Source organism: Notechis scutatus, chromosome 2 (genome assembly GCF_049901735.1).
Source record: "Notechis scutatus isolate UNSWTSFEM ecotype Mainland chromosome 2, rNotScu1.2, whole genome shotgun sequence".
Taxonomy (NCBI): domain Eukaryota; kingdom Metazoa; phylum Chordata; class Lepidosauria; order Squamata; family Elapidae; genus Notechis; species Notechis scutatus.
In genome coordinates this window covers 155,835,458-155,862,045 of record NC_142010.1, presented here as the reverse complement: position 1 = coordinate 155,862,045, position 26,588 = coordinate 155,835,458, and the positions used below count along the sequence as shown (strand labels likewise).

The window sequence follows — 26,588 nt, the reverse complement described above, 5'->3', positions numbered from 1 at the left end:
TCCAGCTGAGATGCCAGTGTGTTTACATCACTATTGATCTTTAGGAAAATGTTATGTTAGCGGCCATCAGTGAAATTTAATGTTAATAAAGAGTTGCTGTTACTGAGATTTTGATTTCAACCATTGAAATATCTGTGTAGCTGAATCGCAGTAGATAAATTAAAAGGTTTTGTAGCAAAACTGTAACATCAAGTCAACAGAAGTGGAGAAAGTCTGCAAAATTGCTAATTTTTTGAGAGAATATTCCTCAAAAAGCTGGCTGCAGAAAAGAAACTGTGGGAGAAGTCCTTGCCTGTGGGATTTTCGGAAACACTTGCATTGATGGATACAAGATACTGACTCCCTTCCCTAATCAGCTGACAGTTAACCTCTTATACTGAATACATAGTTAAGACTGTCTATAATAGCCTATCATGTGGCACTTTATATTAGTCTTGCTTAGCCTGGCCCTGGGAGCTGAACTGGACTACAACTCCCATCATATCCTGCCATCATGCTGTGTCTGACTAATGGGTATAGTAGGGACTACATTGGAGAAGATTGCTAGGAGGAATTAAGAAGCCTCTCTACGGCTCCGTTTATAATCTGACCTTGATGAAAAGGGGAAAAAAGCAGAGAAGCTAAGTAAACACAGCTAAGAATTTTCATTTTGTTTGAAAGAAAACCCTCTTTCCTATCACAATTCTTTTGAAACCCATGTTTGAAACACAAGGTTTGTTTTTCTCAATCCCAGGTTGGAGAAAAAGAGGGGCATAAACAGGAGCCCCTGTCCGCCATCCTCCTCCTCCTGATGCTCCCATGTTTCTCAGCTGGACAACAAAGACAGCGTCAGACTAGTCAATGCAGTGCAGCAACGGGCTGGTTGAGAAAATGTGTTCTGTGATTGGCTGCTGTGTTGCCAAGGTAACACATAGGCACCTTCAAAACTAGTCTAAGCAGATACAAGCCGGGTTGATGATCTGAACCCTCCGGTGATAAAGGGTAGGGCCTAGATGGGGAGACAGAAGGAATTCTTGAGCCAGGTGGAATCTCGCTCATGCTCAGCTCAGAACTGGTTTTCAATACCAGACTTAAAGGAGCACGTGAAGCAACAACTGAACAAGAAGAAGCTTTTGGTGCTTAGGCAAAAATCCAAAGTCTCCCCAAAAATTAAATCCCAAAGACCCATCATTGAATAGCATGGTGTACTATCCACAGAGAGCTCTGGTGAAAATCTCATTTAGGCAAACAGCAAAACCAATTCTTTAAAATAGGCTGTTTGTTCATCAGTCTTTTTATTGATGGCAATACTCTTTCAACAACTATCACCAACACCTATTGACAGTCATTTTTTATAAATACATGTACGAATATCTTGAAAGTTTAAAACAATCTCCCAAATCTTTCACATTAAACCAGCTGATAATAATTTCAAAGGCCAGATAAAAATATGTCTTTAATAAACCAAGAAACCAGACTCCAATCTCATTTCTTTAAAAAAATAATAATCCATATTTGGAGATAGGAAGAATCCTTTCATGCAGACCAGATAAATGAGCCTCTAGGAGAAATAATCAGACATGGTAGGCCCCTCAAACAGTTTCAGGTAGTTCTCAACTTATGACCATAATTGAGTTCAGAATTATGGTCATAAGTCATTGCAGTCATACGTCAAGGCATCACATGACCGGATCCAATTTTGGGGGCGTTTTGTGTGGCAGTTGTTAAGCAAAAGAGGTAGTCATTACCCAATGGGCATTCTGTGATAGAAATTGGAAGTAAATGCCATAAATCAGCAAAAAAAAGTCTGTAAAAAATCAGTCACGTGACTGTACGATGCTGTACATGTCCATAAAGGTGAGCTGATTGACAAACATCTAAAATGCAATCATGTGATTGCGGGGGGTGGGGGTTATGGCTATTTTAACCTCAAAATCAGATTGTATGTTTTGGAGGGGAGGTATCTATCTTAACTTTAAATGATTGCTAGGTAGCCAGACATAAGTTGAGGACTACCTGTAGTCCATAACTTGTTCGAAGCTTTAAGTGTTGGAAAACAATCAGTATCATTTAACTTTTACAGCAATGAAATTACCAGACCTGCTCTTCAAAGTACGAAAACAGGTTGCTGCAATGTAAGTGTGATAAAGACCAGATGTGTGTCCTTCCACTTACAACTCTGAATTATTTCCAATTTTTTTGAGTGATTTAAACACTTTATCATTCTTAATGGTCTCTCTTCCATTTTCTATTGCATAAATAATTTTTGAAAAGCAGTTTTTCCCCGCTTCTAATTTGCTAGTTTTAAATTCTACCAGTATGGGTCATATCTGTACATACTAGGAGCAAAGAGGAATAACATGTCCTCGGATTTATTGGAATGAAAAATGACTCTTAATTAAAAACCTTCTTGATCAACTGAATTACGTTCATCCTGCCTGCTTGTTTGGTTCTTGTATTTTAAATCTTTTCTGCACATTCCATTTTCTTCTTCTTTTTAATAAGAAATTAATGCCTTTCTCTCTGACAATATCTATAAGAAAGTATTAAAAAATGTGCTCAGTTTTGCAGGAGCCCATGGTTTTTTTTACATTTTTCAGATATGTTCTCAATGTTTGAAAGTATTGTTTTATGGATTCAATGACATAATTAGCTAATTATGTTGCCCATTTCCTCTTTTTCCTCATGGCCTGCCTGCCAGATTACCTATTTGTCATCTTCCTCTTCCTCTTATTTCCCCATAGCTGGTGCTGAAGTAGTAGCTGGTGTACCCGTTCTTCATTGTAAGTAGTAGTCTTCATAGGAAGTAGTAGACTTCCTAAATGTCATAGCTCACTGGCCTCACCCAGTGCTTCTAGTGTTTTCTTTTCCCTTCCATCTGTTCTTTCCCTGAGCTGCTAATGCTGCTGCTGATGTGGATACATGCTAGGGTTGAGGCTTTGGCTTTTTCTTGCTCTTAAATCCCATAAACCACTTCTGCCCATAACCGCTGTTTTGATCTGTATCTGCTCAAAATAAAGACCATGACAATTCATATGCATGCATGAATGGAAGACAGCTGAACCAGGTGAGCTATAATCTACCTCGCTTACCATCTCAGTTGCTAGGACAAGGGGAGCCCTTCACTCACCTTTCTTCTGAATTCAGTGCAGCAAAGAGAGCTGCAAGAAAGTAGAAGATTTGTGTAGATTTGTCCCTTTATCTATCTTTGTGTCAGTGCATTTAAGAATAGGGTGTGTGGAGTAACTGTGCAGCCCACAGTGACTCCAGAATATCACAAGCAAATTTTAAGGCCTAATGACATATAAACAAGGAGAAAGGAAGACCAAAATCATAACAATCTTCTTCTAACGCCAATACTGCCATTTCCATACCTGTTAATTATGTGCTGATCTTCCCTGTGTGGGATGTTATATAGTCACTAAGATAGGCTTATGATATGTTCGTATATAAAAATCTATCAACAACAGGGGCACACACTTTGGGTCCTGCTGATTCAAAGCATACCCACACATATGCATGCACTCCACCCTTCTATGCCTCACCAGGCATTCTAGTAGGCGAGCTGGACGGGAGATGATAATGAGTAACTTCTTCACCAGTTGAGTGACAAAGGTCACCTCTTCACTCTCAGAGCGTTCATAAGCCTACAAGCAACAGAAGAGATGGCTCATTAGTGGAGGAATTAGCCTGCCATTATGAAAGACCATAGCACTTATCAAAGCTGCCTCTCTATGACCTCATTATCGGAGCCTCTAATTCCATCGGCTGACTAGGCATATCATGTAAGTGGCCTTTCCAGCTTCCATCACTTAAATCTATTTTTTCCTCATAGAGGCTACTCCAAGCCAACTTGATTTTTCAGACCCCTTTTGAACCATGCTGCCTATAAGTTTTATTAATATTTCTGATATTTTATTTCCTGGGCTACTGACACTCACATCTTTCAACAGCTTCTCCATGTTCTCTTGCAACTCATAGAAATAGACAGTAGTGATGAGACCCTCCTGAGACTTGGCCAAACAGTCTCGTGCCAGTTCAATGACTTGGTGGTGGATGAAACTGAGCGCCCCATCAGCCAAAGGCAACACACTGTCTGGCTCATAGGATTTAATGAAATCTTGTAGCTTCTCTTCCATTTGCGCTGTGGCCTATTGGGGGTAAGAAACAATTCTTGCATAAGGTAAAAAAAGACAGCCCCAATAATTCAGACTAAGCCCCCTTTTTTTAAGCCCAGAAAAGAATTTGAGAATCTTTACCCTCAAACTTTACACTGTATTAACTACACTGTCCAGATTATGAGAGGGGGGGGGAGAGAGGGAGATCATAAATCCATTCCTTTATTACTGTCTTCTTTAAGGGAATTATTCAGGATATTAAAGCTGTTTTCTTAAATAAAAAAGTATCCGTTCTATTCTAGTATCAATAAACTTGTTGTCCTCTGACTTTGTCTCTTTTCTCAATTCTTTTCTTGGAATATTAAAATATTCAGGAGAAAAATAAAATCTAAAGTGATTCTGTTCATTCTCAAATTAATTTAAATGTCAAAAATAAGAAGTTGGGATGGACCCGTGACTTCCAGTTTGTCGGCGGAGGCGGTGGGGCTTCGCGATCTCTGCGATCCCCCCGCGCTAGCTGCGCTTGGTTCCTCCGACCCAGACGGGTCCGGAGGATAAGGTTGCCCGTAGAGGCAACCGAAGATAGGGAGGATCCGGACAAGGGTTGGGGTATTCGCAGACCCCTTCCCACCCGGCACAACCTCCTTTTCTCAAGTCGGTCCAGCGGCGGTCAGCAATGGCCGCCACAAAGAAGTCAGCAACCGGATAAGATCGTGCTGGAGGAAGAAGGAGAAATTTTGAAGCGAAAGTTATTTTGGCTGAACTGGGATTAGAGGATATATTTAACACCCTGAAATTTGAGATTTGGTTTTTTGTTTGAAAGATACTTTGTTTCAGAAGAGATTGGCAAGCGGCGAGTGAAAGTGTTTCAAGCGAAAGTTTACTCTCCTTCCACATGGAATTAACGAATGAATGCTGAAAATACTACTATTCTATAAAAGGTAAAAATCTAAAGCTTCTGGTTATAAATGGGAAGGGAGAGGACAAAGGAAAATTTATACTAAGATTCTGTTGAAGGAGATGCCTGGAAGTTTTTAGAGATTGGAAGTTACTGCAATAAGAACTTAAAATACAGACTGGCTTTCTTTTTCTCCCTTTGCAACTGATTTTAACCCAGGAAGAAGGGAAGAACTTTGTGCTTTGTTTGGATTGTTTGGTGACTTTGGGACTTTGGGACTTGCTTTAAGCTTGGAAATATCTTTGGCTGTTTTAAGAAAAAGAAGAGGATTTACAATGATTTTATCTGCTGATGAACTGAGAGAGGAATATGGCAAAATAAAGAAAGATGATGCGGGGCAAATTTTTGCTTTTTAGAAATGGCGCTTGCTACTTATCAGCAAATACAACAATTGATGGAAGAAGATGAAGAAGAAGAAGCCATCTTTAATGAACCCATAGAGGTGCTTAAGAAAGAAAGAAGAAAGAAAGGGGGAAAGGATATAAGACTTAAAAAATATTTAAGAAAGAAGAAAATAAGATGCAAAATCAATATGAGGTTAGAAAGCAAAAGGGGAAGAGAAATACAACAGAGAGGGGAAGTTAAGGGGGTAAAAAGACCAGATGGGATAAGACAGGGAGGAAGAAGGGGGAAAAGGCCACGAGGGCATTAAACAAGATGTGAAAAAGAAATGGTTTTTAGGGATAAAGGGTAATATAATTTGGTTTTAAAAGGATTCTGCAAGGTACATATGATAGTATTGTAGTATTTGTATTAAAAATAAAAATTATAACTTTATAAGATCTGAGTAAAGACTAAAATATTAAAAGTTTAATAATGGTAGAATTTAAGATTTAATAAAATAAGGTTTAAAATATTTAGTTTAAATGTAGAGCTTAATTGATTATTGCGTGGATGTTAGTATGAATATATTATTGTGATACTTGCTTTTGAAATAGATAATTGAAATGTTATGAGATTTAATGTTTGATGATATATTTAATTATGTTATGGATTCACTATTTTTTTCTTTTTTCTTTTGTAAGTAGTATGTACTAAGCAGAATCAAATAGGGAATTTGGAGTTACCTTAAATGTTAATTTAGAGGTGCGATGGAAAGGCATCATACTTTGATTTGTGATTTCAGGAGAAATTTTTTTATTTTACTATGGGGAATGAAATATATAGATAATTGGAAAATAATGGACAAAGGATAGAAATATAATGATTTAAATTAAGTTAATAAACAAAATAGAATTAAGAAGAGAGGAAAGCGGGGAGAAGCTACAAAGAAATTACAGAATGGTAATTAAGATAGGTAATGGCATATAAGATGAATATGAATTTAATTGAAGTCCATACAAAGAGTGGTAATCCGGGGCCAAGCTACTTTTTTGAAAAAGAAGTTTTACTTTATGTGTTTTGTGTGTTTCTGTTTATGTGAGAGCTGGTAAAACCTTGGAGGAAAGCGGAGGAGAATAATTGTAAACAAGACAGAGGGAAATATGAATATGATGATTAAATTTAATGAGAAGAAATATTAAAATCACATTGTATAAAATATTGTATTATCTGCCTTGTAAAAATTCACAAGGGAAAGAGGTTTAATGTGTATAAGGTTTATGTTTTGTTTGTCTTTAAAAGCTAATAAAAACTTGTTTAAAAAAAAAAAAAGAAGTTGGGATGGACCCAATCTTTCTGCCTGCAGCTTGGCTGCTGCTCCCCCCACCCCACCCCTGTGTAAAACAGTTTGAGCTTCAGTGATTAGGCTCTCTTTACTCAACCCTCACCTTGGGGAATCGCTCCTTATAAACATGATTCATCATTACTATTTCATTGTCATAGGAGGATGGAGACCGGCCCGGGCTGCAAAAAATAAAAAATCATGAATCAGTTCTTGGTGATAAGTCTTTTCCATTTCTTTACACTTTCTATTTCCCTCAATTTTATTTGAAAATCTCATGCCATGTTTATTTTGCTTTATTCAGTTGAGGTGGTATATACTGTATTGCAGAGACGGCAACTAGGTATGTACTAACTAAACGATACCTATATAAATTTCCACAGGTTTATCACTCTAAACTATTTAACAATAGTAGTATTTTAAACAAAGCCCTGCCTTCTGACATTAGATGATTGGAAAAAAAGAAACTGTGTGCATGGGAAGGAAGGATGATCCAAGGAATACTTTTTGTGTAACATTGTTGTAAGCACTGAAAACAATTTTCTGGTTAAGTGTGTGCTTAACCCAAATGCACATCCATCCTAATGAGCCAGTATTTTGCATGTGGAGTCAACTGCTCAGTCTAGGAAAAAAGCAAAGTAGACCCACAACATCAAATAACTCTACTCTTAGTACACTCACTTCCACAATCAGTAATCATTACACACCAGCAAAACAGTGCACAAAATCAAGGGTCAACAATAGGTAACAAGCTGGGATAAGGGTGGGATGGAAAAACATGCAATGATAACCCCCATCTTATGTCCAGATTACCATCTACACCAGGTACGACTGCAATAAAAGGTGAAACCTACAAAATGAGATCCCTCTTCTATTCTGAAAGTTTAACCTTTGATTACGATTGTGCGTAATAATATAGGCCATATTGTAAAAATATTGCATCCACTTTGGAAACAATAGGGCATCCTTCCCCAACCTATTGTTCCTCAGATGTAGCATGGAATTCTGGAAACTGTACTACCACATATCTGGAAGAGAGTAAATTGGGAAGGCTAGTAGAACAGAATTGCAATAGAGCCCTTTGATTATAGATGTATTTCACTAATTATACAGCAGGAACCTTTCAATACAGTTAATTTAACTTTTCTTTCACGCTTCCCGTTTGGCTCATATCAGAATAGCAAACTGATCTTTTCAGAAGTAAGAGCTAATGGGACTTTGATAAGTGTACATAAGGCTGTCTCTTCGAAAATGTGAACTGCAACATATTTCATATTTACTAGTATAAGTGATATTTTGTAATTATTTTGTGATAAATGATATGGCATGTTCTCTTCCATTCCATTTTCTCTTTTACAAAACTAAATTCATTCCTTAAAACTATCATATTTGCCCTTTCAAAAGTAGATCATCCTTGCTTTGGATGATGCTATTTTAGGGATGAGGAGTACCCTAAATTACTTAAGAGATATATACCCATACTTCATAACAGTCCTATAGATTTTAGGTCTGGTTGCAAAGAAGCATCTCTAACTGTTTCAATTTGTAAAATTGTGGTAGACATCACTAACTTGCTTAAATATATAGTTGTTGTAAGATTCCAGAAGGGGGGTTGTTTTAAACTCTTTGGCAAAAAGTGTCCCTTCAGGGTTGATCAGGGACAGAAAAAAGAAAGTACATCATACAGAAGTGGTCATGCAGAGGGAAAAAAAATAGAAAGCAGATTCTCTTTGTACATCATAATGTAAAAAGTATTGCTGTTTAGGCTTGTCTTGGCTGCTCCATCCTTACCTGAGGCTCCGGGACCGGGGCCGCACTGCGGGAGACCGCCGCCCTCCATCATCATCGGTTATACTCTCAGTGCTGCCAAAATGTTTGGACAGGAAGTGCAGCTCATCCACAGTTGGTTGATAAGGCAGCTGGTGAAGGCGCTCTTGGGAAGAGCAGGACGACTGTGAGGAACAGAAGGGGCAGAGTTGGCTATGTGGCCATTCATCAATGCTGAGATGCAGCAGCTCTATCATTTGTGTGTGTGTGTGTGTGTGTGTGTGTGTGTGTGTGTGTGTGTGACTTCACACTGAAGTACAGCTATTTCTGAGATTTCTCCAATTCCTCTATATGGTATGCTCAGTTTTCCAATACATTCTCACAATACTTGGCAAAAAGCAAAATATAATCCAACTACTAATTACAGGTAGTCCTTGACTTACAATAGATCATTTGGTTGACCTTTCAAAGTTACAACTTCACTGAAAAAGTGACCTATGGCCATTTTTCACACATATGACCATTGCAGCATCCCCTTAGTCACGTGATCAAAATTCAGATGCTTGGCAACTGACTCATATTTATGACGGTTGCAGTGTCCCAGGGCCACGTGATCACCCTTTGGGACCTCCTTCTGACAAGTGAAGTCAATGGAGAAGTCAGATCCATTTAATAACCATGTTATTAAATTTATCAACTGCAGTGATTCACTTAACACCTGTGGCAAGAAAAGTCGTAAAGTGGGGCAAAATGAACAAATATTTCATTTAGCAGTAGAAATTTTGGGCTCAATTGTGATCATAAGACGAGAACTACCTGTACATACTGTATATTGCAATCAATCTAGAGCTCTTCACATCAAGTCAGATCGCTGGCTTATGCAGTTCAGTACCAACAGGACTCTTTGTATTTTTGGTGGTAAGCCTACTTCTCCTTAGCAGTCAAAAGAAATTGAAGTAGGGCCACTGGCATGCTACCCACATGATTTGCACATGAAAATTAAACACATGTTTATCTGTCACCAAGAAGTTCAAATGGCATTATAAACAGTGAATCATTTGTAATGGAGTATACATGTGACTGCAGCCAACTCTATGGAATTAGAGGGAGCAGGCAGATCCAATCTGTTCCCTACGTTCCATTATCTCACTTATCAAATCAGAGAGCTTCACATTGTGTAAACATTTTCCCTAGAAGTGCACTAATGTGCCTTAACAGCAGAGACTGTATCATTCTCTTTCCCTGGCCCTTGGATGACTCGCATTATGCAGAGTTTACGGCATATAAAACTTTCTTGATGGTGTAGTTTGTATGAGCAGTTGTCCTCTGGTGATGAGTGAGCTGGTTTTAACAATTTCTTCTGAACACATACATTATTTCTAGTTCTCTGGGCACAGTGTTTCATAAGCAATACTGGCCTATAAAAGAGCTCTTTTATCTAGAAAGTTTTTGTTTATCTTACTGATACTGTAGAACTTGGAGTGTTGGTTCCATATCCAGATGATGGAAGGGAAGCCAAAGACCAACGCCGGCCATCTGCCCTGAAAGTAACAGGGTGAATATAAAAGTGGGAATAGTCAAGATAGGATGAGGTTGGGCAAATCACATAATGTGTGTGGCAACATCACTGGGCAAATGCTGTGATATATGCACTATTATCACTGGGATGTAAGTATAGAACTGCTGCTTTTCACACACGTTCCATCATCACATGTATCATTATCTTAATATCACTGTAATGCTCCAGATGTCATTAAACTTTAAGTGACTTTAATACTTAAGAGTAAAAGGCAGAATTAATCCTGATTAGAAAAAGCAATTTTATCATAAATACAAGTTCGGTCAATTGTGCCTTATTTGCTGAAATGTCATTTACTATAAATAACTTACAGTAATATCTATCAAATTTAGCTTCTTTGAAGATTCTGGGCTATTGAACAGATTCTTAAGAAAATGTATGTTACAAAAGCTAGTTTAATCCTAAATGTTTTTAATCTAGGAAATCAAAGATCCTAAAAAGTAAGTTAGAAACAGCACCCACCACAAGGTGTTAAGCTGAGTTAATGCTGAGCTATGATAAAGATTTACTTGCCCTCTAAATCTTGGTCATATGAAAACCTAGGAGCTGATTTAAATTGTATAAGATTAATGCTAAGGCCATCAACAGCTGTGGAGAGTCATGCTTTTATTCTGTTAAAAAAAGATTTTATGCAGCAACAAATAAGACAAATGCAGCACAGGGAAGCTATGAGATGGTTAAGAATGGATGACAATTACCACGTCACTCATCTATTAACCATAAAATATTGATGAGTGAGCCCCAACCTGTAATAAATCCTCACCAAATAAATGTAAATCTGCTTTTTTGTCTCCAAAATTGCACAGTAGCGCTTAAAGCAGCCTTCCCTAAACTGATACTTCCAGATGAGTTGGCATTGGTCATATTGATCGAATGGGATAGCAATTCCACTCACATGGAAAGCACTAGATTGGAAATATTAAACCAAAGAGTCAATATTCTTATATTCCAGCATGAATTTACACCTCTCTTCCCTGGTACATTTGTTCATCCTGACCCGCCAGGGTTATACTGTGTCACCAGCCCAAATCTGTCAATATGTTGGTAAAACTATTTTAGTACTGAACATTTTTACGCAAACTTTTGATCCAAAGGTTCATGAATTTGCTTGCAAAGTTGATTTCCAGTCCTACAAGTCCTATATATCAAACATCTTTGGCTACATGCTGTCCAGTATGAATCTGCATGGCCTCCAAAAAAGGCCATTTAAGAAAATATATGTAAAAATCAATCTATCCACGAAAATGTGTAATAACAAGCACATACGTGTTCTTTCCTGCTGTAAGATGTTCATGTGGCTCAAGAATTTTTAAGCAAGCGCCCAGAAATGTAGAACATTCTGTCAGAAAAAATCTTTGTGATATAATAATGACTGTAATTTGGGTTATACTTCCCCTTTTTACTATCAATTAACCATATCAATAATTCACAGTGTACCAGATTGCAGTTATATAATTCTAATCTCTTCCATCTAATTTGATTACATAAACTTTATCAAGCATAGGCTTTACAAATAGAAAGCAATTTAAGCTATAAAAGCACTCATGCCTTTAGGCGCAATGCAAAAAATTGCAGAACAAAAATATGTAAACAACATAGAAAGGATTTACTCAATATTTTGCTAAGGACCTGATGGAACCTCACAGTCTGTTCCTTTGGTTTTGTGGGTGGAGGTGGGCAGGAGAAGTTGTATGTGCCTGTCTATAAAAAGAGCAGAGAGCAGATGGGAAGTAGGGAGCAGATGGGAAGTTCTTCCATAACCTCAAATGTCCCTGATGGGATGGCTTAATAAATCATATACTAGAACAATAGCCAAAATCCTGCATTCTCCTTCAAAGATTACAAGAGCCAAGAAGCTGAATGAACCAATAACATGACCACCAAATATGGGAAGGTTGTGGCTGAGAATGGTCTAATTCTTGTATTATAATGGCAGGCTTGAATTCTAAAGACCAGGCATCACCAAAGGAAGTGGTGGGCATTAGAAGGAAAGAGGCAAATACCCAAGGCTGTAAATAAAAAGTGCATAGAAGTTTGGTCTTTTTTTAATATAAAAAGGTTGGCTTTTTTGTTGTTTTCCAGAGGTAGGCCAGTAGCTTTCTCTCTCTAATTCTGGCATGCCACTTTTCTATGGAGAAAATATTACAGTTACAGCAGGTTCTTGTGGACTGCTAACAACGGATAGGTAAAGGACTATAAAGGATGAATGCCCAGTGAATCTTCTATGCAATTCATGTTTCTCTTGAGTCCCAGAGTTGGAGGGCTCCTCTTACCTGCGGGAAGAAGCGAAGGAAAAGTGGGCTGGCGTGTTGGGGGAGAAATTCCGAGGACTGTCCAGGGGACTGCTACCTGCGGACAGGACAGGGTAGGAACATACAAAATAAAATCAACATGTTGCTCTACGAGGCTACTATTGACTATGTATGACCAAATCAAATCTATTTCCAGGAGCCAGCAAATTCTAGAGTTTGAAAAATCAGTCAAGATGGTACTACAACAATTACCTAGCAAGATTGAAAAAGGCATAGAGAAGCTTGTTAAATATGAAAACAGAAGACAGAAGGAAGCCAAGAAACAGATGGATGGATGGATGGATGGATGGATGGATGGATGGATGGATGGATGGATGGATGGACGGACGGACCAATGGCCCAAACACAGCAATAGATTGTTGAACGAGTGTTAAATGGTGGATTAGAAACTAATTAGAGGAAAGATAGAAAATCAGGCCAGTGGACAGACTTCAGAGAGTTAGAAGATGGATAAGATGGTTATACAGTATAGCCCATTATGTAAATAAATATGTGGAATAAAAAGGCAGATGCCCTGGATACATAAAATAATGAAAAAACAAAGGAGGAATAGGGTGTAGAGAATTACAGTAAGGTGGATGCACCACTTAAGACCAAAACTGCTTCTGAATACTTTTCATAGGCCTGCTTGGGAGTCAATGTTTTATGCTTGCTGCTAAACACACAGATAAAATCATAAAGATGAATAAGGTGTAAGTGAGCATAAATTCAGATTTCTGTGGACATTTTGCCTCACTATGGCAAATAGGTACAACATAAAATTATGGAACACTCCCCTCCCCCAACACACACACACACACACACACACACACACACACACACACACACACACACAAATCACATTTTGGTCAGTTCTGACAATGAGAAGGAATCTCACACTTTAAAAACAAGGGACAGAGCAAAGATTAAAAGACAAAGATTTTGATTATTATTTTTAAAGGACACTGAATGATTCCTGGATAGGGGCATTAACAATTGGGATACAAGATGTTCTTTCTCAGTAACTTATTCAGTCTAAACAGGCAGCTTATTTAAAGAATGACTTCCTGTTCCTGTCTAAGCAAGAACAGAAAAGCAGGACTTAAAATGTCTGGAATTTTCTTGTGGCTCATACACAATCTTACAGCAGGCACTTCAAGGCTGGGATTCTTGGAAGAAGGAGGGCCAAGGGCCTAACTCACCAATATGACCTGGGAGTGGAGAGTGAGGTCGTGGCAGCGTTGGTGATGTACTTGTCAGGATCAAGCTTTTTCTGTTACTGGTTCGGCAGCTGTACAAAGAGCAGGAAAGAAGAAAGGCCTAAATCAGGGTGTGCATGGATAAAGAATGCCAGCCAGGAAGCAAGCTCCTTAGAAGACCACAGATGGAAAATTTGGCCAATTAATTATCTCCAGCTCAATTTGATGGACTACTCCAAACTGTAGCAGATGGTTACCTTTTGCAATCTCCCACTTGATTATTAGCTCAGCAATGAAATATGAAGTTGGATTGTTCCACTGAGTCAGACCATTGATCTGCCTTACACAATGTTGCTTGTTTTGTTTACTAGGTCTGAAGCTGACAATTTTCCCAGCCCTGCTGCTTGAACTCTGTTAACTGTAGAAGCTGAGGAGTGAACCCGAGACCTCTCTTTTGTATAAGTGAAGTATGACCTCCTTCTGAGGTCAGGCCAGTTTTGTTCATCAAGTTTTACTTCTCAAGAGAAGCTACAAGAAGAAAGGTTACTGCCAGGGACCCAGCATGACGTATGATGCAAATCTACATCAATGGAAGGGCATTACAAATGGAAAGGACTTATCAATAGATGGTGCAGAAGTGGAACGATTTATCAAGTTCCCTCATTCCTTCAACCTGTCTTCCAACTGGAGCTCTAAGTACTAGACTCTCTCTTTCTTGCACTCTCTCACATATATTTTTTTCACTTTCTAAATTTTGGATCCATTCTAGACAACTAGAACCACCAGATTTTCAGCTTTTTTCTCCCCTGAAAGACAAACAGGAGGGCACTGGCTGTTTAAGAAGCTCAGTTCACAATAGCAGAGCAAGGCAGAACAAACATTTTAAATAATCAATAAATAACATTTGTAAGCATGATTAGCAGCCTTACTTTCTCTTCCTAAAGTTACTATTAGTGCCTTCCACCCATGGCATACAACCGTGATGGCGAACCAATGGCATGCATGCCACAGGTGGCATGCACAGCCATTTGTGCCAGCACGCGAGCTGCAGGCAAACTTACCTCACTGTGCATGTGCGCACCTCACAGCTGGTTTTCAGCCAGTTTGAGGTCTTTTTCAGCCTCCCAAAGGCTTGAGGAAAGCTTCTGCAGGCTTCTGCAAGTTTTCCAGGCCGAAAACTAGCCCTATTTCATCACTTCCGGTATTTTCGGAAAAACAGAAAGTGACAAAATGGGGCTAGTTTTTGGCCTGCAAAGCTTGCAGAAGCCTTCCTCAAGCCTTTGGGAAGCCGAAAAAGGCCTCAAACCGGCCGAAAATCAGCTGTGAGGCACAGTGCAGGTAAGGGGGTGGCGGGGTGGGTGATTGCACGTGCATGCGTAGGGGGCGTGGGGGAGGGCGCATTGCCTTCTGAGTCCTGGCACACGAGCGCGAGTGTGCAACCGCGCACAAAATTTTTGGCACAGGAGCCCAAAAAAGTTAGCCACCACTGGCATAGAAGACTCAATTCCACACGTCACAACTTCCCATGATGAGACTGAGTAATTGTCATATTATATAATGCAAAATAGACAATAAGCAAAGCACTCAAAAGAAAGATCGTCTGCCAGAATATAGACAGTATGTAATTTGGGCTGGTATCATTTAGATGTGCACAAGAACCAGCTAGGATTACTTTGCAGTTCCTCAGGTGCAAGTGGTTGGATTTTGGCACTATTCTGCCAGCTCTTATTCAGTATTGCAAAAGCACTACGGTGTAGGTTACTAGCTTTAGACAAGGCTGGATGTCTGCCCAAGCCTACTGCTGTCAGATCCTCAGGTTGCATGGCAGCTCAGAGATTGTCTGGTCATTTATTGTGAGCTATTATTTGCTGATGTGCAGCAGTCCTGATATCTACTACATGTTGCAATTCCAAGCTGACAAAATATGAACAACCTGAACAGGAAAAGGGCAGGAAGTATTTGCAATAAGAAAAAAATGTCAATGCAGTTTGCTCTTCTATACTACTTTACTGAAAAACAGACCTGTGAAGAGAGGGAAGGTACACGTCATAAACCTATATTCTGATCAGACACAAGGAAATAAAAACTAATGCATTTAATTTTTTATGTTCTCTCCATCAGTCTTCTATGCACTTCTTCTTCCTTAAACAATATCAGAATGTGATATTCCGGGCAATAATGCTTTGTGAACAACTGTAATTTAAATATATTTTCCATACATTTAAGATGTATCACATCTAACAGCCTACATGTCCAAGAAAAGCTGTGGCATCACAAACATGGTAATGTTGAATGGTTTGCAATATTTCTGTTTTTGGATATCTTGAGTGACTAATCATGAGAGGCCACTAAGGAATATTTTTCACATGGGTATAGCACAATTTCCCAACTTGATGCCCTTGAGATGTTGGTCCAGTACCCATGGCTTCTCAGCAAACATAGGTGGGATCACAATAGCTGCTCCAATACATGCTTAGGCATAGGTCCTCAACTCTGCTCAAGGGCAGGCATGTGTGTGAAGCTCTACTAGTGGAAGTGGCGGGCATGCACACAAATCCACCACCACCCCGCCACCACTGCTGTTCCACAGAGCTGGAAAGGTTGGGGACACTGTCCTAAAGCATTAGAACCGGGGTCTCTAAGCTTGGCAACTTTAAGCCTGGCGGACTTCAACTCCCAGAATTCCCCAGCCAGTTGAAGTCCAGCAGGCTTAAAATTGCCAAGGTTGGAGGTCCCTGCGTTAGAAGGAATTATTTAGCACCTTAAAGTCCTCTCGAAGTTGAACTGGCAGAACTTTCCAAGGCCTCGAACATGGTGTTTTCTATTGCCTGAGACCTACAGTATTAACATTTGTAAATAAATGCAGAATCCTTTGCAAAAATAAACTCTCACATTGAATTGTGAGGAGCAGCTATCTTAAAAATATTTTTCATTGTGTACAGGTAGTCCTAGACTTATGACCACAATTGAGTCCAAAATTTCCATTGCTAAGCAAGACAATTGCTGAGTTTTTGTCCCATTTTACGATCTATCTTTCTTGCAAAATTGTCAAATGAATCACTGCAGTGGTTATGTTAGTAACACAGCTGTTAAGTGAATTTGGCTTCCTCACTGACTTTGCTTGTCAGAGGGTTGCAAAAGGTGATCACAGAACACCGGACACTGCAACCATAATAAATGCGTGCCAGTTGCCAAGCATTTGAATTTCGATCACATGACCAGAAAGATGCTGAAATGGTTGTAAGTGTGAAAAATTGACATCTTTTTCCGTGTTACTGGAACTTCAAACAGTCACTAAACATATGGTTGTAAATCGAGAAGTACCTGTATTATACATAAAAAAATGATTTATATTTTATAGCATAGCTATAAAAGAACAGCCATAAGAAGAATCATTTATATCAAATAATACCATTAAAAATCAAGTCACCACTTGTTAGCCAAACAGAATTTCCAGCAACTTCCTTTTCCTTATTTGAAGCCTTGGACAAGCATGAAATATTTGGGGGAGGGGGAGAGATTTTTTTTTTGCACTGAGATAGGAAAAAAAGACAGGTCTCTTCCACCCCCCCCCGCCCCAGTTTTTCCAAACTTTGTTGCAAATGAGCAAACACTCAGCCAACCTTTCATCCTCTTCAATTAATTGAGAGGCAAGAGGGAAGGAAGGACTTTCTGCGGTGATAAAATGAAGGTGACCGGTTATGAGTATCTGTAAGAATGGTTATGATCAAGGGGAGACTTATGGAATCCTACTCAATAGCAATTACTATTACTGGAAGCTATAAAAATCCTGATGTGTGACTGATCTATACAAATGTTTCATTCTAAATTACTTAATGGTATTATAAGTCAACCCTTATGATTTCCAAATAGTACACTTGATTCTGATTATTCTGATTAATCAAACATCTGGACAGTAGAAGGGTGGGGGGGAAAACAAGGAAAACTGTTAAGGAACATATAAAGTATGTACACACACACACACATATAAACACACTCACTCCATTTTTCATAGATTTCCCCAACCATCAGAAGCAGTGGAGAGAAAACGATAGAAAGGTCCCTTAAACAATCCTTGAAGAAACAAACATGCTTGGTGTCAGAGCACACACTCAGGACTGCTCTTGCTTTTTGATTGAAATATTCATCTCAGTCAAGGTACTATAGAAGATTTTTCCTGTGGGTTGAACTTGATTCCACCACAAGGAACAAAACACCCTGGATCAGGAGTGTCAGCGTGGCTGTCCTGAGCTCCATTTTCACTAGCAGAGGGTTGCAGGAGACCATCCCAGCTGAAAACGGAGCTCGGGAGCCTGTTTTCGCTGGCAGAGTGCTTGGACCACAGGCGCCCCCTGCCCCGATATGAGTGACATCAAGCTGGCCACGCCCCACTGGCCACGCCTCCCCTGAGGTCAAACACAACCCTGATGCAGCCCTCAATGAAATCAAGTTTGACACCCTGTCCTAGATCATCTATGATTATGCATCTCTACATCTGAAAATTTCTCTTCAATTTGATGACATATCTATAGATCAGTTGAAGGGGGAGGGGCGTTGTCTGTCTGCAAAGACCTTCTTGCCCATTGACTGTTATCTATCTAAAACTATCTATGGATTTCTTTCTCTTTTTCTTTCAGGTTTCTCAGGGTGCTTTTTCCTTCCACATTAGGCAAAATGCTTGGGGATAATAGAGAGGTTATGCTGGCCCTGTCATGCATCATCTATAAAGCAATTGTATGCCAATTCAAAAAGAATTCGGTTTGGGATAAAATTCAGTACAATTACCCTGGTGAATGGGTATCATCTAAAACTTGATAATATGATGAGACAGACAGACTTTTCCTAGGGGGTAATTCTACAACCATAAATAAGACATGAGCACAGAGAAGGCCCTATTCTGCACAACCATATTCTGGTTATGCCAACAGGTAGAACTGAAACCAGGGATCCTTGATAATGGTAAGTATCAATAAGCATACCCTTTGATACTAATTGGAGTCAAATTCTTCAGGAATTTATACTTTAATAACAACGTGAATTTGACATAGTTGCTTACTGACAGTCAGTGCAAGGCTGGGATCCACAGATCCTCTGAGGCTGCATAGATAGATTTCAGTGGGATAATGAATTTGGATGGGGAAAAATATAACTTTATTGTTGCTTTTTATCCATCTTTAATCAAATTTATATGACTGCCCAGCTCATAAGAAGAGACTCTGAGCAGCCTACAGCAAAAAAGAGAATAAAAACAATAAACATGTCCAAGCACAATCATCATAAAAAAGCAAACAAGAGATCTGATCAGCAAAAGAACCACCTCAAGATCTCGCTGTCTGCTGAGACCCACAGGACCGATGACCAAGCCAGATTTTGAGGGACTTCAGAAAACTAAGGACGGATGGCGCTGGCCTCATTTCAAGGTGTGTGTGAGTGGGAGGAGAATGTGCCATAAGGTGGGTGCAGCGGCCTCCTCAGGCCTACCAAGTGTGATTCCCTGAAAGACAGGGCCTGAGCATGCCTCTCTTGCCCTATCTGATGGGGAGAACAGATGTAACTGGGGAGAGGCAGTCCCTCAAATTTCAGTTTTCAATTGAGCTTTCAAAAACAGGAGATAGAAACTCTCGTACAAATGTATATGCTTCATAAAAGACAATGTAGGAAGAGCCAAGCCATGCAACTTATGAAGTGAGCGTATGCATTTTAATAAATTTCTTAGTCTGAAAAGATGTTACTGGACACTTCATAGCAGAATCATTAGTCAGGTTGGGTAAAATAAACTGGTTCCTTACATAATTTCTTAAGATGTTACTTACATACCATATAATGAATCATTATATGATTTCACATCATGATTCATAGCTGTCTCCGCTGAGAAAAATGAATTAAAGTTTGGAATAATTTGGAAAGTTCATCTTCATGGCAATGGAAGGGGAAAAAGGCCTCGGTCCCAGAAGTCCCATGCCAAAATGTCATAAATTACTTTTACTGATTACAAACCATCATAATTGTTGGTTTTTATTGATTTTATTTTTGTTGAACTTTCTAAGGGGCACTGAAAGAAATTATTGTAAAAATGTGGCATATTTATGTATAAAAGATTAAAGTGAGCACTTGAGACAAAACAGTGAACCCTTCGTTGAAGAGAGGACTCTTTCATTTACATATCTGGAAGTAAATATGATTACATGTTTACAATTCATATTCAGCATTTCCATACTGCTTTAAGAAGGGTGTAGCTTCAGGCCATACATATGCAAAAGATCAGTGGGGTTGGTTTTTTAACAAACAGGACATGTGAAATTGGATGTCCCTTCTCTTTTTTCATACTACTGCTTCCAGAATTTTTATTCTGAAGTTGAATTTAACTCCCAATGTATGTTTCATGCTCATTTATAGGATTAGAATATATAGGTAACTAGCTGGATACCCATGCTTTGCTACGAAACTTTGTGATTGGGTTTAGTTTTTGGGGAGGAAAATAAGGGGGAGGGGAATTCTGCTTCTGCTTATCAGCATCCATCGGTATTCGTCTGGCTAGTGTCCTGTCAGTGTGTGAGAGTTGAAAGCTATTTGGAAACTGAAACAGTATTTACTGTGTGAGAAAAAAGGAGACACAAGGGCCTGGGCGTGGCTTAGCTCAACTGTTCTGTACTAAAGCTGCTTGGTGCTGTGAAACTAAAACTGAAACTTGTCTCCTCTGCTTGTGTTTTGCATTTGGAACAGATTTCTTTTCAGGTGGGGGAGGGGGAATAGAACTCCTTAGCATCAGAGCGTGTTAATAATAACATAGAAAATACTAATGCTCTGATGGTCATTTCGAAAAGTCCTTTCTTAGTGAGTACCTACAAGCCAAGAGGAGCATACATACCAAATTTCAAGTTTGTAGGCTTTACGGTTCTGGAGATTTTGTGACGATGCGTGAGTGGTATTTCGCTTTTATATATATAGTTGATGAAGTACTGGGAAATACTTTATACATGTTCCCTATCTGGACTGTAAAATTCCAGATGACCTCTAGAGGTGGAGGTGGCTTTCTATGTTTGTCAGTCTGCTTCCATTTATACTTTGGACCTTTACAGCCTAACATGCCAACCCTTTCATATGGGAGTAAACCTGATTGCTACTGTATCTTCAATTTTTCTAGCCCTAATACCCAATAGAGATTTTGGCTAGGGATGGTGGGGGTTGTGATCCAAACAGGACTGTGATAATTTTGAAAATGATTAGGAAGAAGTAGATCAGATTCTCTCAAGAACAAGCACAATTCTTTTTTGGGGGAAAAAGACATGATAAGAATTATTAAAGGAGCTGCATTTCTTTTCAGGCTTGCATGGAAAGCTGAAAAAAATCAGGCTGCCTTAGCGAACACAAGAGATACTGTTGTTGTACAAGGTAGAAAGCATTTGTTCTGGATGTATGCCACTACATTCAATATATCCGGAGGACACCAAGTTAAAGAAGACTAGAAAAATGAACAAGGGATGTGGTTGTGACTATTAAATTTGGGGTAGCCTTTAATTTGCAGTTATTTCTCCAAACACTTAAAGAAATCATAGCCAAGATTTAAGAAAATAACAGGAACTGTTTTCTGAAATGATTTTTCCAATTCCAATGCCCAAAGTACAGTTGGATTCCTGCTTAATTATTAAGCCTTTCAGTTCTCAGCCTATCCTACTTGTTCAACCTATTGAGAAATAATCCTTACATATATTGCTCAGAATTCCTCAAAGCAAGAAAGGAATAAAAATGTGAGGGGAAAAAATAACCCATTCAGCCAATTAACAAGTTAGGATTATTCTTCAAATAAAGTAATTCTTGAATAACTTAGAATGCAGCTTTCCTATAGATGGGAGCAATGGGGCAGAATATATTTCTCTGTGTCTTCTCCAGTTCAGCTTTTTTATTTTGCTACAGATATTCTGCTGTTTAAGTCTCCCAGAAATTCTGTGTTTAAAAAAAGCCTAAACTTGCTTTGTTTAAGTGTCTTTTACTTTTGTAGTTTCATGGAAAGGGTTACTGTGAACCACCTGGACACTAGGCTGAGCTATACCATATACATCTATATCAATTAAACCCTTGCATTCCCCAACATATTTGTATCTCCTTCATATGTCCACTTTCCCATCTTATCTTTTTATTGAGTTATTGCCAAAATCCATCCTAATTTGATAATGTGTTTAAACAAAGGGCCTATTCACAGTTAACTGAATCTCTCCAGGGGAAATATGTAAATTTCTACTGTGTTAGCACAGCAGGGAGACCTAAACGCAAACATTAGCTGTGCCACAATCCTTAGAGACCTGCAGAGATAAGAATGCAGTTCTGCAGCCTAGCAATCCTGCAGTTGGGTTGCATTAGGTGCATAGTGCACATTAGAAGCATGGCATCTGCATCTATTCCTAGGCTTTACCCACCACTACCCTCCCATCCCAATAGGAACCGCATTATTGCTGTACAGCAGTTATCAGTTGTTGTGAATGGGAGAGGGAAGAGTCTACGCTGCTTTAAATTGTTTTCCACACCATCATTCCAAATGCTACAGAACCCATGCCAGCTGTGGCAGCATGAGCATGATGAAGAGCAGAAGCCCAGATCTCTGCCTCATCTGACTCCCATCCTTTCAATCTCTAGGCACCCATCTTTCTAAATCAATAGTAATGGCTCTGCATCTCTCCATCTACTACAATTCAGCCCCTCCCTCACCTTGTAATGTCCCAGGTACTCTCAACCTCCCTCCAGTCCTTTCGCTAGTTTCCCCACCATCCTCAGGTCCCCCTCTGGCTGTTCAGCACCCCTACACAGGTCACAGAGCAAAGGATTCAGATGATGGGGCACTCCTGGGCTGGAATCTGGGAGAAAGGTGCAGAGAAGGACAGATCAAGAGGAAGAACATGCCCCTTCTCCATAGGCTGGGTAGCCATTCATATACATTGCCTGGCTGTTGCCATGGCATCCTATTCTTCACAAGCCCTTCCCCCAACCCCTGCTCCATGAACTGCGCCACATCCCCACCAGCCACTGCAGCCAGCCCCCCCCCCCTCCTCCCGCCTCCTCCCCAGGGATCCTGAGCTGCCTGGCCAGGATTTGCAGGGAGGGGGGAAAAAATCACACCCCACCATCCTCACACAGACACAAATAGCTTTAGAGTCTGTGCAGAAAATCAAGGAGGATGCCTCAGGAGTAAGGAGTGGAAAATAATGAAAAAGAGATGGAGAGCAGGAGAAGGGGTGGGGAAGAAAGCGACAGGAGCAGCCAGGATGGAGGAGCAGAAACAGAGGGGAGAATGGGGAGGGGCTAGCGATGGATGGAGAGGAAGAGGGATGGAGGCCAGCACTCCCTTTCCCCCTTGGTACCCGGTTTTACCTTTTCGTGCGGCGAAACATGTTGCTGTCAAGGAAATCGGGCATAGAGAAATTGGAGAGCGCTGTCCACAAGGACTCAGACATCACCCCCCAGGGGGGCCATAGCGGTGAGTCTGGGAGGGCTGCCTACCCCTGAAGCTACTTCTCAGCGCCACTGGAGCAGGGGTGGAGAGGTGGGGGTGGGTGGGGGAACCTTTCCTTTGGAAGAAGAAAGGAGAACTGCAATGGAGGGGGGAAGACAGCAGCAGAGAAATAGAGGGAGTGAAGGGAGGGGCACAGAGAGAGGGCAAGGAGGGGGAGGCGTGAGGGGGCGGTGCTGTATGAGTGGTAATGTGTGCTAGAACACACACTGAAAGTGTCTGTGCTCTGCAAATGGGTGTGGATTGTGTACATACACATTTGTTCGGTACAAAGACAAAGGTTTGGTTCATGCAGTATTCCTTCCAGTTAAGGACTGGACCTGAATAAGGACCTACTGCATGCAAATACCTGCTATTTTTCCACAAATAACACACTACTTCTTAGCTACATCTGACTATATCACTACCTGGATTGCAAAGTGGTCCTGAGCTATAAAAATCCAAAGATTACTTATAGACATCTCTAGACACACACAAAATGCCTGACTGTATGTGATCCTGTAGGTGTTGTCACCAAAACAAACAAACAAGGAACACTACCCAAAGTTGGAACACAATTGCCTGCTTAATTTTAAACTGCTCAATCTGGGTTGAAGCTGATTCATCTAACCAATAGTAGCTGATCTCCAATTTAATGCTAAATCTGGGAAATGGGACACTTGTCACTAGACAGGGATTTTTTTGGTCAATGCAAGCTGCTTACAGTATTTCCACAAGGATTCATTATTTGTTGAGTCAGTGGGACTCAACAAAATCATTTAGAGATGGATGTTAATCTGATGCTTGGGATCAAGCCAACAACAACAACAACAACAACAACAACAACAACATTGTTCACAGGCACTTTTACCCATATACCTTTCCAATACTGTGTGAAGTCATACAGTGGCTGGGCCTGGAAGGCTATCAGGAGCAGTCCCTATGGTTATGGGATTAATGATCTAGAAATCAGTAGTGGTTTAGCCACCATGAACCAATCCAGGCACCTACCATCACTAGTGATGAGAAGAAATCAACAAAATTCCTCATCGCCCAGGTCAACAAGGGCCACATCAGACTCCTGGACATCTGTTGAAAAATGGGCTACAGGGCTCAGTTGCTACTGCTAGGGAACCAGGGCATGCAACTGCAAAGTGACTGGAACAAAAGCACAAAGCTTGGATAACAGAAGAAATTCGAGAACAGTTGTTGAAAACCAAAACAGTTGTCAAAAACTGAAACTTACAATTTATTGATATCACTATACCAGGAGACGTCAGAGTCAAAGAAAAAGAACTGGAAAAATCATGAAATATCATGATCCGGCCATAGAAACTACATAATTATGGATGAAACATGTAAGAGTGATACCCATTGTCATTGGGGTATCCATATTTTGCACTTGGTACCATGTCCAAGAATTTTGCAAAATACATCAAGAAGTTGAAGCTTCCTGCTGTAGCGCCAGCAGAGCTGCAAAAGACTGCACTACTCGGAACAACATACCATTTTAAGAAGATACTTCGTTGATACCTGATGCTGGCAGCAACCCATAACAACCATCAGAGCTAGAGCCAATATCATATCAATGGTATTTGTGATACATTTTTAAATGTTCAGTTGACTGAGTTTCATGTTTAATAAATAAAAGTTTGTAATAATAACAACAACATTGCTCACAGCTACTTTTCCCCATGTACCCTTTCCAATATTGTGTGAAGTCATACAGTAACTAAAAAAAATGAGCTGTGGAAGAAGTCCCAGGTTCAGATTCTGACTCTACATAGAGATGTTACTAACTTAAGATGTTTTACATTTTGCACTTAATAAATAAAACAGATTTCTTTTGCTGGCTTTTGGTCTTTATTACATTGAGACAACTCTTCAGAGTCATATAGGCTGGATGTTTTGCAAGTTGAAGCCCCATCACTTCTGAAGGGCATTAGTTGGAGGAAGTCTAGGTGAGAGTAGAGTTTGACTAGCACTTCAAAAATACATTTACCCTGTAACTTAAATTATTATTTTAACCTGTATTGCAACAGCAGTGATTTTTCATCTCACTGCAAATAATTTATAGGTTGGGAACAGAAATGCAAAAACAGATTCCTGCATGTAGCAAATTAATCTAAGGGTCAGTCTGTCTGAGCAAATAATTATCACAATTATGTTTCAATTATGATAATTGCAGTGCCTGGACTGAGCAAATTCTTCTTTCCATCTTTCCAGTTCTTTGCCCTACCTGCTCCCATCTCTTTCACGGCATGTTCTTATTCCTAATACTGCTATGAAAAAAGACATATTTCTTTTGCCTCCAGCTCCCCCCGATACTTTGAGAGAAAAAACAAATGTTGTCTTTTATCTAAGAGAGTACTGGAATGTAGTCTAATGGTTAAAATATTGAATTAGGATTGGGAAGATTTGGGGTCAATTTCACCTCATTCTTGCAAGTTCACTGGATTCCTTGGGATAATATCACTGTCACACATTTCAACTTACTTCATAAAAGTCATGTTCATAGGATGTGACGGATGTTACCTTGAGCTCTTGGAGAAAATATGCAGATTTATCTAACAATAACTCCAATAATAAATAAACCATATGATTTAGATATTCAGCTGAGCTGGGAACTTGTGGCATAAGCCTCCGAACAACAGGGCTCTTCAATAAGCACCTAGAGTAGGGGTGTCAAACTCGTGTCGTCATGGTGTCATCACGTGATAGATCAGGACATTTTTCCTCTTCGTTAAACCAGGCATGGACGTGGCCAGCATGTAATGCATCCGGCTCATGGGCTGCGAGTTTGAAAGTCTTGACCTAAAGGGACTTTCATGAAGGGGCCCTAAACAAAATTTCTACATAGATGGAAAGTTTACATATAATAAAAACAACTAGAATAAAACACCTTCTATTTTGTACTTCCTCATCATAGTGAGGTTGGGGAACAGAGTGCCTTAAGCCAATAATTCCTCCTGGTCCATTCTCATAAACTATAAGCACGACCATAACAAATATACATTTTGAATTCTAACTGTTGTACAAAGTGATGCATGAAAACTAAAAACAAAATCTGTAAACTATCTGTGAACCATTCATCTCTGTATTAAGAAAGCAATGGATAAAATTCATACACAGTGATATATACCAGGTTCCAATAACATTCTCATATTGTTTTTTGAGATTGACAGAAAGGGAAACATACATAAATGTGTAGAAAATCTTAAGAGAAAAATGTAAAAATACCCCTGAATGTAATAAATGCTAGAGTATTTATCAAAGAAATATAACTATATGCTACACTATTAAGGAACAAGTGTATGGATGTCCACCTATATATTCTACTTTAACACATTATTATTTCTACATTAATGAAACAGGCTTTTTTGAAGGTATGATGTCTTTTAAGGTTGGCTTAGCCTGTTTTGCCATTTCAAATATATGGACCGCAAAAGATGCCATTGCGTCTTAAGACATGTTGGAGAATTTTTCCCATTTTTGAAAAGCCGCTGTCTTGCCCTAAAGGTTAGAAGTACTTGGAAAGAAGTTGAAAGCTTGA

General features: G+C 39.5%; 1 protein-coding gene across 3 annotated transcripts in view; it reads right to left on the bottom strand.

Annotated features, from left to right (window-relative positions):
• MAST1 (microtubule associated serine/threonine kinase 1) overlaps nucleotides 1-26,588 on the bottom strand; it is an 89,142-nt gene that overhangs the window by 35,400 nt on the left and 27,154 nt on the right. For 2 of the 3 annotated variants that reach the window (XM_087956954.1, XM_087956955.1), the window contains exons 1-8: nucleotides 22,918-23,149; nucleotides 13,558-13,646; nucleotides 12,338-12,413; nucleotides 9,948-10,026; nucleotides 8,510-8,670; nucleotides 6,825-6,900; nucleotides 3,921-4,130; nucleotides 3,525-3,626 (exon numbers count right to left, since the gene is read on the bottom strand). In XM_087956954.1, the coding sequence (XP_087813080.1) occupies nucleotides 3,525-3,626; nucleotides 3,921-4,130; nucleotides 6,825-6,900; nucleotides 8,510-8,670; nucleotides 9,948-10,026; nucleotides 12,338-12,413; nucleotides 13,558-13,646; nucleotides 22,918-23,000 (876 nt within the window). In that variant the 5' untranslated portion in view covers nucleotides 23,001-23,149. Of the gene's footprint in view, nucleotides 1-3,524; nucleotides 3,627-3,920; nucleotides 4,131-6,824; nucleotides 6,901-8,509; nucleotides 8,671-9,947; nucleotides 10,027-12,337; nucleotides 12,414-13,557; nucleotides 13,647-22,917; nucleotides 23,150-26,588 lie in introns of those variants that run through there. The other variant, XM_026681990.2, reaches the window with a different exon arrangement.